Below are 14,343 nucleotides of genomic sequence, written 5' to 3'. Positions count from 1 at the left end.
AGAAATAATTCAATGTTATGTTAAATTGTGTTTCTTAAAAATGCGTGTAAAAATTTTAGCAATCATGTTAAACTAGAAAAATAGAAATTATCTTATGCCTTTTTCATTTTCATATTTTAAATATTAAATATTTGAAATTATTTTTTTGAAGAAGAAATATTTTTGTATACATTTCTGTACATAAATATATGTATTAAAAATATTTATGATAAGATTATTTTAGAGTAATTTTGAGAGTAATTTTAAATTAAAATTTGATTTAATTTTTCAAATTTATACTACTACAAAACATGACAGATTCAAAATATAAAAATTACATGTATTATTGAAATTCATTTTTACATTTATTTTTATAATTTAAATATACTTTTTTATGGTATATTTAATAAAAATATATTTTGTACTATATCATTTTAACGAATTGTAACAGATTCTAATAAAATTTATTTAAGCATTCTTAATATACAGCATATAATATTCATAAATTTTATTCATAATTACGAATTATTTCAAAACAAAGATAAAAATATATTAAATATACATAAATTATATAAATTATATATATTAATTAGATAAACATTAGATAAAAAATCATGCTAAATTGAATTATTATATATTGTATTCAAAGATAAAAAAAGATTTTCTCTTGTATTATATCGGACAACATGATCAAACATATTGAAAATTTGGCGCAATTATTAATTATCGAATTTTTGAGGAATGTTATCTAAATTAACTATACAATAACAATAATAATTTTCATATAATTTCTCTTTTCTATTTTTCAAAACTAAAGTTAATTTCGATGCGACAATTTAAGATAGCAAAAGAGATGTTGCGGTCACTGAATACATTTTAATATTAAACGGGTTACTTTTCAAGTATTGAGAAGATTTGCATGAAATATGCTTCTTAGAAGAATGAAAACCCACTCGATTCACTTTTTACAGTATGGAAATAAAGATAAATCTAATTCTTTTTTTTTTTTGATACAAGATTAATATGTATAATGCTTACGAGGAGCCCTGTATTTCGTATAATAAAAATAATATAAAGTGAGATTTGTTATAAAATTGTAGATTAAAATAGAAAATAGATTTTTAAGAATTTTATCTTGTATTTTTTTTATTTGAATTTATTATAAATAAAATTATTTGCTTTTAGAAAAGAAGAAATAACGATAATAAAATAATAACATAACCTATAAAAAATTTTTAATATTGCATATATTTGACATGTTGTTCTGAATTAATGAATTCTACTTAAAAACTGTTTTTTAATATATCATTCTTTATTTTTATCGTTAAACAAATATAAATATATCATTATTCATTTAATAAGTTTCTTCAATATATAATTAATAATACTTACATTATTTTTTCAAAGCATTCATAGAAAGTAACAAAAATAATAAATGACATTTATAGTTTTGAAACTTTTCTCTCGTTAATCAATTCGTTTTTACCATTTTCTCTTTTTTAACGTAATTTTTATGTAAATCTCATTGTACGATAAATTATGCTAACAAATTTCTCATTCGGTTTCGAAATCTTTGCTTTGCTCGTTTCGCCATCTCGCGTTGTACTATGCTTAATTGAATTGTACTTCATGCTTTTGATATATCTCACGATAGATGGCGATGTTTTATGGTCTATATATTTCTGCGAGTATTTTCAATTTCGGTACTTTCATGCTTCACGTAGTCTGACAATGATAGACGATGAAAATACAAGCGTAAAATACCATCGTATAGTATGGATGAACAATAAACTAAGTTTAATTTATTGATAGAAAAATATGTTCGTCTAATATATCGTATCGAATACAGTTATTGTATGGATAATTGTATAAGTGTGTCTTGTGACAACGCGATCCTTCCATCGAGTTTCTCGATGATAAGGGAATTTCTATGACACATCATGTCATGTGAAATTTCGAATGATAGATTAATACGACAGGAGACTTAATTGGACCGTCTTGCATATTGTTCAATGCGATTATCTCGAATCTCGTGAATATGCGATATGAAATTCATTGATAAATATTATCAAACTTTCATAATTTTATTTTATTTGTTTTTATCCCTTTTTGTTCTTTTATTTATTTATTGTTTTTTTTATAATAAAAATCTTTTATAAAAAGAATCATTGATTAGTCATTTCATGTATGAGATTACATGTATTTACAATGTAAATAAATTTCAATAATAACGTACCTTCTGGCCAATTTTCAAACACATGATGCGCTATGTCCCCCGCAGAGTCGCTCGGACTGAATAGGAACTCTTTTGTCTTACCACTGACAAGAATGAGGCGTAGATTTATCTGCAAAACAGGAAAAAAAGTTTAAGAAACAAGATTAATATTATAATTTTTTTGATCTTTTACACAACAAAAAATATCGTACATTGATATATCATCCCTAACATCAAATAAAATTATCTGTACAATTCGTTCAATCGTCAATCCGTTTGTTTGCGAAATATTTGGACCAACAAATCACTGTTCAGTTAACGCTTTAACTTTACAAAGGCAATTCTTTGCCTCTAGCTGCGATATTGACTTATAAAATGAACTCGAATAAAAGAGTCAGGCGGTGACTATAGACACCATCTCTAGCACCCTTCATACCCTCTCGCATGAGTACACGTGTCGTAATTCTCGTTCGTTTAAACCCTCCGCCCTTAATCTTCATTTTCTCGTTGTGCTTTGAATCGCAAATGTCGCGCCCCTTCGTGGCGTATCTCTCTTACTTCGAGGGGTCCATAACAGAGGTCGCCTCTTTGGCTCATCCGTTATAAGGATAAAGAAGAAAGAAAACGCGCTCGGGAAACATTGAAAAAAAGCTTTGCGACAGGGGAAAAAGCTCGAGACGAAAAAGACTATATGAGAAGTATTTAAGGTGTACATATGTGGTTTTTTTATTTATCTTTGCATAGGCACACGCCGTATGAAAGGGAATTAATTCCGACTTTTTTTCGTCTTAAATTTTCTTAATTTTGATTTTTATATTTCAATCACATTTAGATAATAAACACAATGAAAAAATTTTTTTAGATAATTGAGAGAAACAATCAAAATTATTAAAATCTTACAAATGATATATAATATGATAAATAATATGATATGACGAGTCAATATAACCTATAAATATGATCGTATTATGTGATAACGATATAAATCATTGAAATTAATCTTTTAATCTTTTATTTTTTACAAAAATTTTGTTCAAAGAGAAAGATATTTCACATTTTGTACATAAGATCGTAGACACAAGTTCATTATTTCCAGGAGATCTAAGATTCCCCTAAGAGACTTCAATTGGCTTTAAGCACATCATCAGCCACGTTTCATTCGCACAACAACGAGGACAATTAAGACCTGTATTAATCATCTAGGTTTCTCTCTTTCTTTATCTCTCTTCCTTCTCTTTGACTAGTCGACAAATTACGGTCAGTGGCCGTTTTACGGACGCAAATTCAATTACTGTTTCGCGCAGAGACCGGTCAACATAAATAATTACCAACGAAGCCAGACTCGTGGTCGTTCGGAGGAAGTGAAAGAGATGAAAGGAAGGAGAGAATTTGTGATCCTTCGTGGCTTTTGTGGTCGCAAGAATCCGAACTAGCGTTGTAACAGCATAAATCATTGTTACGAACCTAGTCACGAATAATCAATTGTTATCATCATGCCTTTGAGATTTTTATTATCGATCAAATCTAAAACAAGGAATTTCAAATTTATGTAAGTACTCGATTTGTTCTCTTTAAATAGATTTTAATATATTTTGGAATTTAATATATTTTGATATCCATAGGTAATGTCGTATGATACTTCATCTAAAGTGAGCTCAAGTGTTGACTTTTATAAGTTCATCCAAGAGAAAATTAATTACATCATATTACATCTCCTTGAAATTATTCAATATTTATTCGAAACATTTTTTTTTGATGAACTTCTAAAAACAAGCGATATTCAAATGATGAATTTAAATGGATGAAAATAGTAAGTTAGAAAATATCATAATATAATATTTCTTATTAAGGAATTTATTTTAATGGTAAGCTTTATCATGTTCGAATAATAGGATTCAAAATATCGAACTTTATGTGGAGTAACATAATGCTGCTTACATTCGTTGCTTCGAGGACGCTACTTCATCTAACATTCTTTGAACGTTCCCTCTACAATCGTGTTCTTTTGCAATAATACTCCATGGTATTTTATTCTCAGTACCCCTTTTTCTCTACAATGAGCTCTTTTGTACGCGTTACCGTATCGCGTTTTATCATTCTTGTTACGTTTTTCATGTTTCTTACTCAACTGTAGTAATGAGCATTCAATGAAACTCCAGGATTTTAAATCGTGCTTTGAAACTTCAAATGCATACAAGACGAGTATAATAGGAACTTAATCATGGTTCGTGCAAAATTAAAGAAAAATAAAGAATGAAATAAATTAGTAACAATATATCGTATAATATACAGAAAGATTTGAAATGAATAAAATGTTACTTTCTCTTTCGTTCAACATTTTATTTTTGAGACAGCATCTTGTTTTGTAAAAAAAATTAAAAAGAAAAACAAGGAACATATATTTATATTTATTAATTTTAAATGTAAACATAATTTATACATTATGATTTTTCAAATTCTGGTCAAAATTAATTTTATATATATATATATCCATTATATCTCTGATTTTTTTTACATTCTTTATATTTTGAAGAAAATTGAAATAAAGTTTAAAATTTCTTAATCAACGAATGACGGATATCCAAAAATGTTCCTTAAATCCAATAATGTTCAATAATAGAAAATTAATTAGCAGTGGGGAATCATGAACTCTGGCTCGGTCCAATCATAAATAGAATTTAATTCTATGGAAAAGTTCGTGGTACGCGGCAATGCCATTAATTCGTATTTTATAATTAATTCGCGCGAAATAGGATCTTGTGAGTAACGATAGACCCGGACAAATATTTCCGCTCCTGCTGCAGCGTGCATTCCGCCACAAAAGCTCATCGTCCCACGCGACGAGACAGTTTCAAAACACGTGGCGCAATACCACCTCCGCATTTCTTCCCTTTTCACCCTTTTCCTCTTTTTTCCCTCGTTTCGTTCCGTTGTTCCTGCTCCGGCAAGAAACGAAAGCATCGGAGAGGGATGGCAAACTTGGCCGCACCTGTGTGAACTCGGTTTTTAAAGGCGCACACAGGGATAAAGATACACGACTGAGTAGCCGAGATGACGAGAGGAGAACGTGTCGGTTTTAAAACGGTTGAAGCTGCAAGATTTTTCGGAGCGGAGTTGCTGTGGGTGGTAGAAACTTCAAAGGGACTTATTCATGCGGTAGCATTCGATACTCGGTTTTTTACCGTGCTACACACGCTTGTAGCTAGACGCTCATTGGATGGAGTGTGTTTAAGAGAGAGGAAGCGTGTGTGTTGTGCTACCTGATGCGTCATCCACGACTGGATGCTTTTAAAAAGCTGTGGAGGGAGAAAAGCTGTTTCAGCTTGACAACACTTTCCGGCCTCCCGGCTCCTCTGCGTAGAGAAGTTCAACCGCATGTTCAGTAACAATTAGTTCTCAAAGATAAAACGATTAGAAGGAGAGGGAGTAGCAATGCAGAGGATAGAGAGAAAGAGAGAGAGAAAGAGAATGTATGAATATGACGAAGGATAACGTTAAATATGGATTTATACAAGGTTTTGAAATTGATAGTATATAATCGATAAGAATAACTCTACATGAAAAAAGGAAAATTGTATAAAAAGATTTTATATTGAAAAAAATTTGTTTTTAATAAATTATTCTTTTGTTGGATACTATATGATCTAATATTAGTTTGGAATATTATTTGACATTTATATAAAAATATTAATTTTTAAATTACGTCAGAGATGATAAAAGTTTCAGTTTTTTTATGTTTCTTATTATTAGAGATTTATTAGAAATTTTATTATAAAAAACTATCCATTATTTATTATGTTATAAACGAGACGAAGATAGATTGAGACAGCTTTATCTTTGTCACAACACTGCCTTGCTTCATCTACTGCAAACTTAAATTGCTTATAACTTAATAAATAACCCTTAATCGATATTTCTATATACTAACCTTGGCCTAGCCTCCAGAATCGATCCTCCAAAAGTATCTCACGAATATATATTAACATATATATTATATTTATTTAAAGAAAAAAAAATGAAAACGAACAGAATTTAAATTCTCAACTCTCCGGTCAAAAAGTCAATCGAAGACTTTTCCATCTACGTTATAATGTCCTTAATTCCTTAATTCCTTCTTATTTAATAAACAACAAAATTCTTAATCACAATATTATAACGCATATCGTAAAATATATTCTATATATACATTATGTTAAGAAAAGACGAGCCAGTGAGGACGAACGAGACTGCAGAGATTAATAATAAAAAGGGAAAATATTGACGAGTACACGTGTAGTCGATGGTTGTTACGGACGCAATGCAAAGAGGGATAAAAGAGGCGTTTCGCGACACTATGTAGGGAATGAGCTTTCTCTCCTGTAACGCAGTTGGGTGGTTCGTAAAGTGATGCTTTGAAAAGTGCCGCTTTAAAAGATGAATGTGTAACGGTGGCCTTCGTCCTCGACGTGGCCCTTTCCTTTATTTGCACGATGAGTTTCGGAAAGAAAGCCGAGTGAAGCGGACAACTCGCCTCCGTCACTTGGTTCTCTTTCTCTTTTTCTTCGTCGTTTTCTTTTCCTTTGGCTAATTATCGTGACCGACGAATAGCTACTCATTTCCTTTTTCTCGATAGAATGGGAGAATAGGGCTTTCCACTGGTGTCGAGAAATCGCGTGTAATTGATAAATTTCTTTTCATTTGTTCCCTTTGTGAGATTACGTTGCTGCATAAATGTTCGAAACTATAAAATATATTGAAGAAAGTATTTATGTATAAAATATAAAGGGAATAATTTAACTGTAAATTTCTTTGTATTAAAAAAATTACTCAAATTTAGGTTAAGTTTCTTTTATCAAAAAATGCGATTATTTCATTTGAATAAATTATTAAGATTGATAAAATTTCATTATACTTATCTGTTTATATTATTCGTTTTAATTAATAATTCTTAAGAATATGATAAATTATGACTTATATACGCAATCAAATATCTTAATTCTCTGTTATCATAATACATTTTAAAGACATGTTCAATCGACAAGATAAATATGTTTTGTTTTCTCCCTGAAAAAACAAAATAATAATTTTTACAAATTTAATCATTATTCATATCATATAAATCTAAAAAAATTGTTTTTCCATCCAGCAAAAGTCTTATTATTCTAACAAAAACGAAATAAAGAAGAAAGAAATATACATCGTAATTTTATTTCAAATCATTCAAATTGAAAAAATATATATCGCAAATAAAACAGAAACGAAATTATGATGGTCATGGATTTGATTCAATATAAAGCATACTTCGAAGATTTCTCTCATTTTCTGAAATATACATTGAAATCGTATCGAATAGAAAAATTTTGTCATAGAAAAATCAAAGAAAAATTAGTGATAGAAATTAAATAGAAAAGAGAAAAAAAAAGATAGAAAGAATAAGATAAAAAGGAATAAAATATAGAATATTTTCAACGAATTACAGATAAATCTACTTTAAACCAATTTCGTTAGTAATTAAGGATACCACAATAGTAGAACACATTGCTCGTGGCGTCACTTGTAATAACAATGTGCAACTGCTCCCGAGAGAACAATCGAACATGGGCTATCGATCGTTGCAAGAACACCAATTTGTATTATGCATCGTGTTGCGAGCACCGATTCTAAACGGCTGCCCTTGCTATCGCGGAAACCAGGTTCTGTTTGTATAAGCTGAATTTCGAATCAGAAAGCCTAACAATCGAAAACTCTCACCCATTTTCCGATCAGCATTCAATCAGTTAGTGGAATCTAGAGTTTACGATTTCCTTTATCGATGAAACTAACTTTTTGAGGTTATGAATAAATTCCATATGAATTTGTGAATTATATGAATGAATAATTCGATCAATTCGAGTGAGATTTTTTAGGTTTTACTCGAAACTTTATTATAATTTTATTTTCTCGTGTTTGTTTCTTATTTTTTTTATTTTCTTCATTTGAATTTAATTCTTATTTTAATTAATAATTATTAAAATTTTTCTTGCAATAAAATTTTTTGAAGAAAAAAGTTCGAGAAAATTATTTCCAGGAAGTTTTATACAATCTTTCTACAATTTGCGAGCTTTCAATTTTATACGAAATCTCTCTATTTCGACGCCAAGCGTATTCAGTTTCACTTTAAACGCAGTAGCACAATACATGCTCTTCTAAAAATTATTCGCACGTTGGAAACGCATTTCACCGTGTCAAGCGCAACGAATGTCCACTCTATCTATTTCATGTCGATTCGACTTACCGGTGCACGAAACAAGTAAAATCTAACGAAAACCAACAAGTCAATAACTTTTTTCGTCTGTCCAATCTTCGATCTTTTTGGAATTTTGAAAAATAAATACGTAGAGATTGAAATGACTTGAAATCACTCATAATTCTCGTGTCTCTTGTTCAATATGAAAAAAAAAGTTTTATAATATACGGTCGATACATCTGGTTCCGTTTTTATCGGTAATATACACGAGATATTCGAGAGAGTATAGTAAACGTGTCAAAAATATCACATTCGTAGTACATGACATGAAATTCAGATTTTATTTAAAAAAAAGACGAAAAAAAAATAGAAGCGGGAGAAATGGTTCGAAATAGACAACGAGGGTACGAAAAAAATATTTTCTCCGAACTTTGTGATACATGTAACGATTTTTTTTTTCTTTCCCACAAGTATCCAGGTTAAACGATTCGATACAAGATGATATACTTTGAAATATTATTTTCAATAGAATTCCTATGCGATTTAGACGCTAATACTGCGATCCGTTTGATTAGGATCAAGGTTGCAAAAATCTAACGACACGTTTATCAATGCAGATAGGTTAAGTGTACTCGTTATACAGTTCGAGTGTTAAAGCACTCGTTAAGCGAACGTAACGAACAGAGCACTGGCTGCGCGCGCTTCGTTATATCTTTTCCATTTGCCTCAGTGAAAAGCATTTGTCGCAACAAGAACAAGATGCGAAATGATGAGAAGGAAAAAAAGAAAAATTGTAAATTCACGTTGGCAATTCATTATTGTAAATAACAATAAAATTTCTTTTAACTTTATAATTTAATTTTATAAGAATGTCTTTCAATTATTACGTTTTTTAAAAGCGTTAAATCTTTTTTTAAAAATTGAGGTTAGAAGATACAGTGTTTCTGACAGAATCATATTTCTTGTGATTTTTGAAATTTTTAATTGTTTTAAATTTCATTTGAATTTTATATTCAACTATTAATTTTAATGTAAAATTTTAATATATCTTTTTAAAACATTAATAATATTATTTTTCTTTTAAAACGCAGAATATTAAATTTAATTTATCGTTAAAGATACTATTAAAAGAAAGTCAGTATATATTGATTTATCCAAAATGAATATATAACTGGTTCATTAGGATTACAAAAATTTTTTTTATTGTCTAACAAATGATATTTCGGCTTCCATGTAAAGGATCACCCTATTTAGTCGAGGCATAGCCTGCCTAAAACAGAAGCTCATATTTCAGTCTTTCTCCTTAGTGAAAAAACACTGGAGGTCTGAGGATTGAAGGTAAGCTGATACCGATAGTTCTTTTTTTCATTCGACATCTGTTCAAAGTCACTTTCAAAACACTTGTGTATTTTTCATGCCTTACTAGATTAATTATGACACAGGCGTAGGATGTCCTATTAGGATATTCATTATAAGAAAATACATGTGAAATAATCCCTAGTTGAAATATCTCCTTGATAGGAGAAAAAATAATTTTAGAATCACGTGTTGATGATACATCAAAAATAAAAAATAGATGTTTAGTTATTTTTTATCATTATGAAAGAATGATGTAATTAGATTTCTTTTTTAAATCAATTTTAAAAGAATTAATTTAATTATAGAATATTAAAAATAATTATTAAGTCAAAGATTTTTAAAAAAAGAATTCCACAAAATATATCTTTCAATATGGTATGTATCTATATATATATATATATTTATATATATTCATCTATATACATATTTTTATATATTCAACCAATAAAGTAGCTATGAGTATAATTATTCATTTCTAAATACTAATTATTCATTTTTAAACAGATCAATGAAGACTGGAAAAATATTATAGTGCAATCTCTAATTAACTTTTGTATAGCAAAACTTATAATAATTCCAAGGTAATGAAACTGATTCATGGCAACTTGCTTTGTCATTTTAGAATCCGGTGCACGAAGGTTATGGTTTATTATGGTCACGTTAAAGTAGCGAATGTAAGAAATAAGTCTTTAAAATTCTAGGTCAGAGTTGCACTCGTGCGAAGCGTTGCACTCAAAACTGGAGTGTAAAATGTCCATGGAAGAATGAGCTGCTCTTGTGTCGCACTATATAGGCGACGCTATTTCGCTCACTCAAGTTCAGATATCGTTTTTCGTGTATATCTCACGGGCAGTACTGCGATGTTGCCATCTTAATGCTGACACGTCGTCTTTCAAGGTTCAAGAGCTCTGATTACTCTTTCTCTGATCGCTCTCAAATTCGCTAACCATTCCAGATTGATATGTTGTGGAAAATATACAAATTTCGTCAATTGATTTTAAACAAAATGTAGTTTAAAAATTAATATAAAATTAATATAGAAAACGGTTAATAATTCCTCTCAAAAAAAATCAAAGCATTCTTAGTTTAAAAAAAGATTTGTTAATTCAAACATACAATTCGCATCGAATATATATTAGAATGCATCGTTGCTATAAATCCTACTATAACTTTATGAGGCGTAAGAGACAAATCCAGATGTCAGATATGAGAAGAATGGAAAACGGGTTTTAGCTTACAAGGAACTTAATCGAGACAACGTTGTTCCGAAACGTGTTAGATCGGCCACCGGGAAAAGATTAAAAGCAACAATTTGAATAAGAAGCTTAACACGGCCGACACAATAGTAATTCCGCGCAATTTACATATTTAAGCGCCGGCTGAAACAGGTCACCGCGTCATTACGTAAATACTCGGGAGAAAGAGGGCGTTTCACGCGGAAATAGTGGTATAGTCGTTAACAAGTTGTACATATAGCACGAATAAAATAGAAAAGTACGTAACTATTTCGATCGGTTTCCGATTAATCGATTCTATTTTTGATGGAAAAAGGAGGAAAATAAATTACCGATTTTATTTGAATATTTTGGATTAGGAAATTCGTTTTATAATTTTTATAATTGATCATTTTTTAAAGCATGGACTTGCAATCTGTGAATCATGCATGATCCTCAAAAGGATTGCAAAATAATTTCAATATTTACAATGAAAATTTTCACATAAATGATTTATTGTTTATTGTGGAAGATATTGAAAAAAATATCAAAAATCTTTCTAATTTCCATTCCAATCTGATTTATTCTTGAAAATAAAATTAAAGATTAATCTCTAATAAATTCTACATTCTTCCAGAATTATAATTTTCACTCAATAATAATCCTTCACATCAAAATCATTCCGTCTTTGCATCTAATCTAGTAACATTCGTTAAGATGATCCTTTCTCGGCGGCAAGGATTGCCATTCGACAAACAGGAAACAAAGAAGGAAGAGACAAGTGGTCTAATAGCGAATAGAAGCGTGTATCGGGGGAAGTTTACCTTGATTTGGGGAGAGTGCACGTCATAGGGTCGAGGCTACGATATAACTACGTCAGGATTCGTAAACTGGGTCATTGGGGCATTCGAGTGCATTTATGTGCATATGCATAGAGTATGACCTAGATTCGGAACGGGTGCGCGCGACCGTGCTCGCCCTTCGCCTGAAAGCGTTGTGTGCGTCCGTCAAAGAAGCTCGTCGAAAAATACGAGCCAGGTTCCGTGAATGTATGTCGATACCATCGGGACTTCCGAGTGAGACAGAGCGGGAGAGTCAAGCGGCTGCTGCTGTGCATCATCATCCCTCTATGTCTCTGTTCTCCAACCATTTTTTGAGTTGCAACTTCTTTTGTGACGTTCGAATAATTTGCAACCTCCTATTTTCTTTATAAGAGAAATTTAAAAACTTAATATTATACATTTATATATATTTATTATTTATATATATTATCGCAAAATAATTAGCGATACTGTTTTTCTTTTTAAGTTAAATAATGAGACATCTGGTATTGCTATGGAATACGATTATGCAATTGTATTAAAAAAAAAATAAACATTGAAAGTCATTAAATGAAAATGACAGCAGTAATTACATCCTACAAATTATCTTGTGAGTCACGATCCACGTTGAGAAATATTGTTCTATGAGAACAATTGGATGATTTTAAAAGTAGATTATTACTAAACTATACTAGAAACTATTATATTTTATAATACAATACACTTTAGAATACACTTTGTAGAATATTAGCGTCGTCTGGCAATTTATTTGCATATAGATTTTTTTTATGTTGTAATCTTGAATAAAATATTTTTAATATAGATAGCTTTTGTACATCTTTTAATTCTCAACAGTTCCAAATTCTGATTATATACATAAAAATCTAAGTAGAAACAAATAGTTTAAAGCTCTATCTCTAATTCATTCTTCATATTTTCTACGCGTTTAGATAAGTATAGGATTCAATCAAGAAAAATTTAGTTAATAGAGTATTAACTAAAATGTTGTTCCATCATAAATGGAGTTTCTCTATATGGTAAATATATTATACACATAATTGGAATTCATATAAAAGAATATCAATTTTTCTCACTATTTATGATTTCTCATTCAAATAATTCATGTTCAGATAAAGTGGATTCAATCGATTGAAATTCAATTCATCAGATATTAATTAAAATTTCATCATAGTAAGTGCAATTTATACAAATTGTAATAGCGAGACCTTCAAAAGTTTTCTTTAACGAAGATTTAATTTCAAAATAACATTTTGAAATAGAGTTATCGACATGTCATCGAGAATAAAATTTTTAAAAATAAAAAAAAAAATTCAAAATTATGCAACGAAAAAAATCGATTATTTTAACTTGCCAAATAACACCTTCATCCTTGACATTATTTATGTAGAAACATCTGTCAGAATCAATTACTTGCAATTTAAATATTTTCATGGAGAGAAAATATCGATATATTTTTTTTTAATTAATAAGTGATCATGTAAATTCATATTAAAGTCATAACTTTACAGATATCTTTCTCTCATATTTCATTAATATTTCTTAAATTTGTTCTACAATTCATAACATAAATATTCTTCAAATAATAAATTATATTCATCGATATAATTTAATATATATGATATAAAATATAAATTAAAATTGTAATAATAAAATAACATAATTTAAAATTAATCCAATATAAAATTTAAACTGTCTTTAAACTATCATGGCTATCTATGATCCAATGATACTTAAAAGTTAAAGCCGATAATAAATTAATTTCTAATGATCAAGACAACTTTAAAATAAAATGTATAATCGAGTTTCCCACGAAAGTCGACTTTTCTGTAGTTTTCTGTAGCTCGCATAGTGTGACGTCAATGCGCGACTTGCTTAACAAATGAGAGGCAGCAGCGCCTCCGCCTTTGAATACAATTATAATTTCATACGACATTCGTTCGTGTGCTACGTTCTTTCCTTTTCCTTTATTTTTTTCACCATCATCGTTGCTACTGTATAGCATTGTATAGCTATGTCGTAGCGTTTATATTATTATATTCTCTTGCAACATTGTTGCAAAAGACATTAACATGTAAAAAATAAAAAAAAAACTCTACTGATTTGAACTATAATAAAATAAAACATATATGAATTATGGATTATTGATATTTTTAAATATTAAATATTTTTAATTTTGTGAAAAGAAATAGTAGTAATAGTAGTAGTACTAATAATAGTAGTAGTGGTATTAATAGTAGAGAGAGAGGAAGGGAGGGAGGGAGGGAAAGAGAGAGAAGTTCGAGATTCCGGGAAACTGGTTCGTGTTTTCGGTTTGACCGAAATGGGAGGCTTTATCGATTGAACCTCGGATAGAAGTTATTGCCGAGGACCTTGTGCTACGTCACGGATGGAGCTTTGTTGACGTAACTGGAAAAACAAGATCTTTTTATTGAGATTTAGTATGTGTTTTTTGTTTCTAGATGAATTAAAATGTAGTGAAAATTAAAATACTTTTGATTTTGATCTTTGGTGCTTTTTTTTTTTAGCTAA

The 14,343-nt window shown here is 29.5% G+C and overlaps 1 protein-coding gene and 1 long non-coding RNA gene across 3 annotated transcripts in view; one reads left to right on the top strand and one right to left on the bottom strand.

The window, feature by feature from the left end:
- The window catches only part of UBL3 (ubiquitin like 3), a 70,163-nt gene that overhangs the window by 3,114 nt on the left and 52,706 nt on the right, over positions 1-14,343 (bottom strand). For both annotated transcript variants that reach the window (XR_015292801.1, XM_003693859.4), the window contains exon 2: positions 2,216-2,324. Coding sequence is in view for 1 of the 2 variants with exons in the window: in XM_003693859.4 (XP_003693907.1) it covers positions 2,216-2,324 (109 nt within the window). In the remaining variant the exon portion in view is untranslated. The remainder of the gene's footprint in view (positions 1-2,215; positions 2,325-14,343) is intronic.
- LOC105735527 (uncharacterized) lies at positions 2,765-4,765 on the top strand. The gene is made up of 5 exons (XR_004224909.2): positions 2,765-2,901; positions 3,291-3,397; positions 3,499-3,743; positions 3,817-4,004; positions 4,087-4,765. It is a non-coding gene; the product is annotated as an uncharacterized LOC105735527 (long non-coding RNA).

Source organism: Apis florea, unplaced genomic scaffold (genome assembly GCF_048593485.1).
Source record: "Apis florea isolate Af1SG1 unplaced genomic scaffold, ASM4859348v1 contig_3203_pilon, whole genome shotgun sequence".
Classification (NCBI taxonomy): domain Eukaryota; kingdom Metazoa; phylum Arthropoda; class Insecta; order Hymenoptera; family Apidae; genus Apis; species Apis florea.
This window is presented reverse-complemented; position numbering and strand designations above follow the sequence as displayed.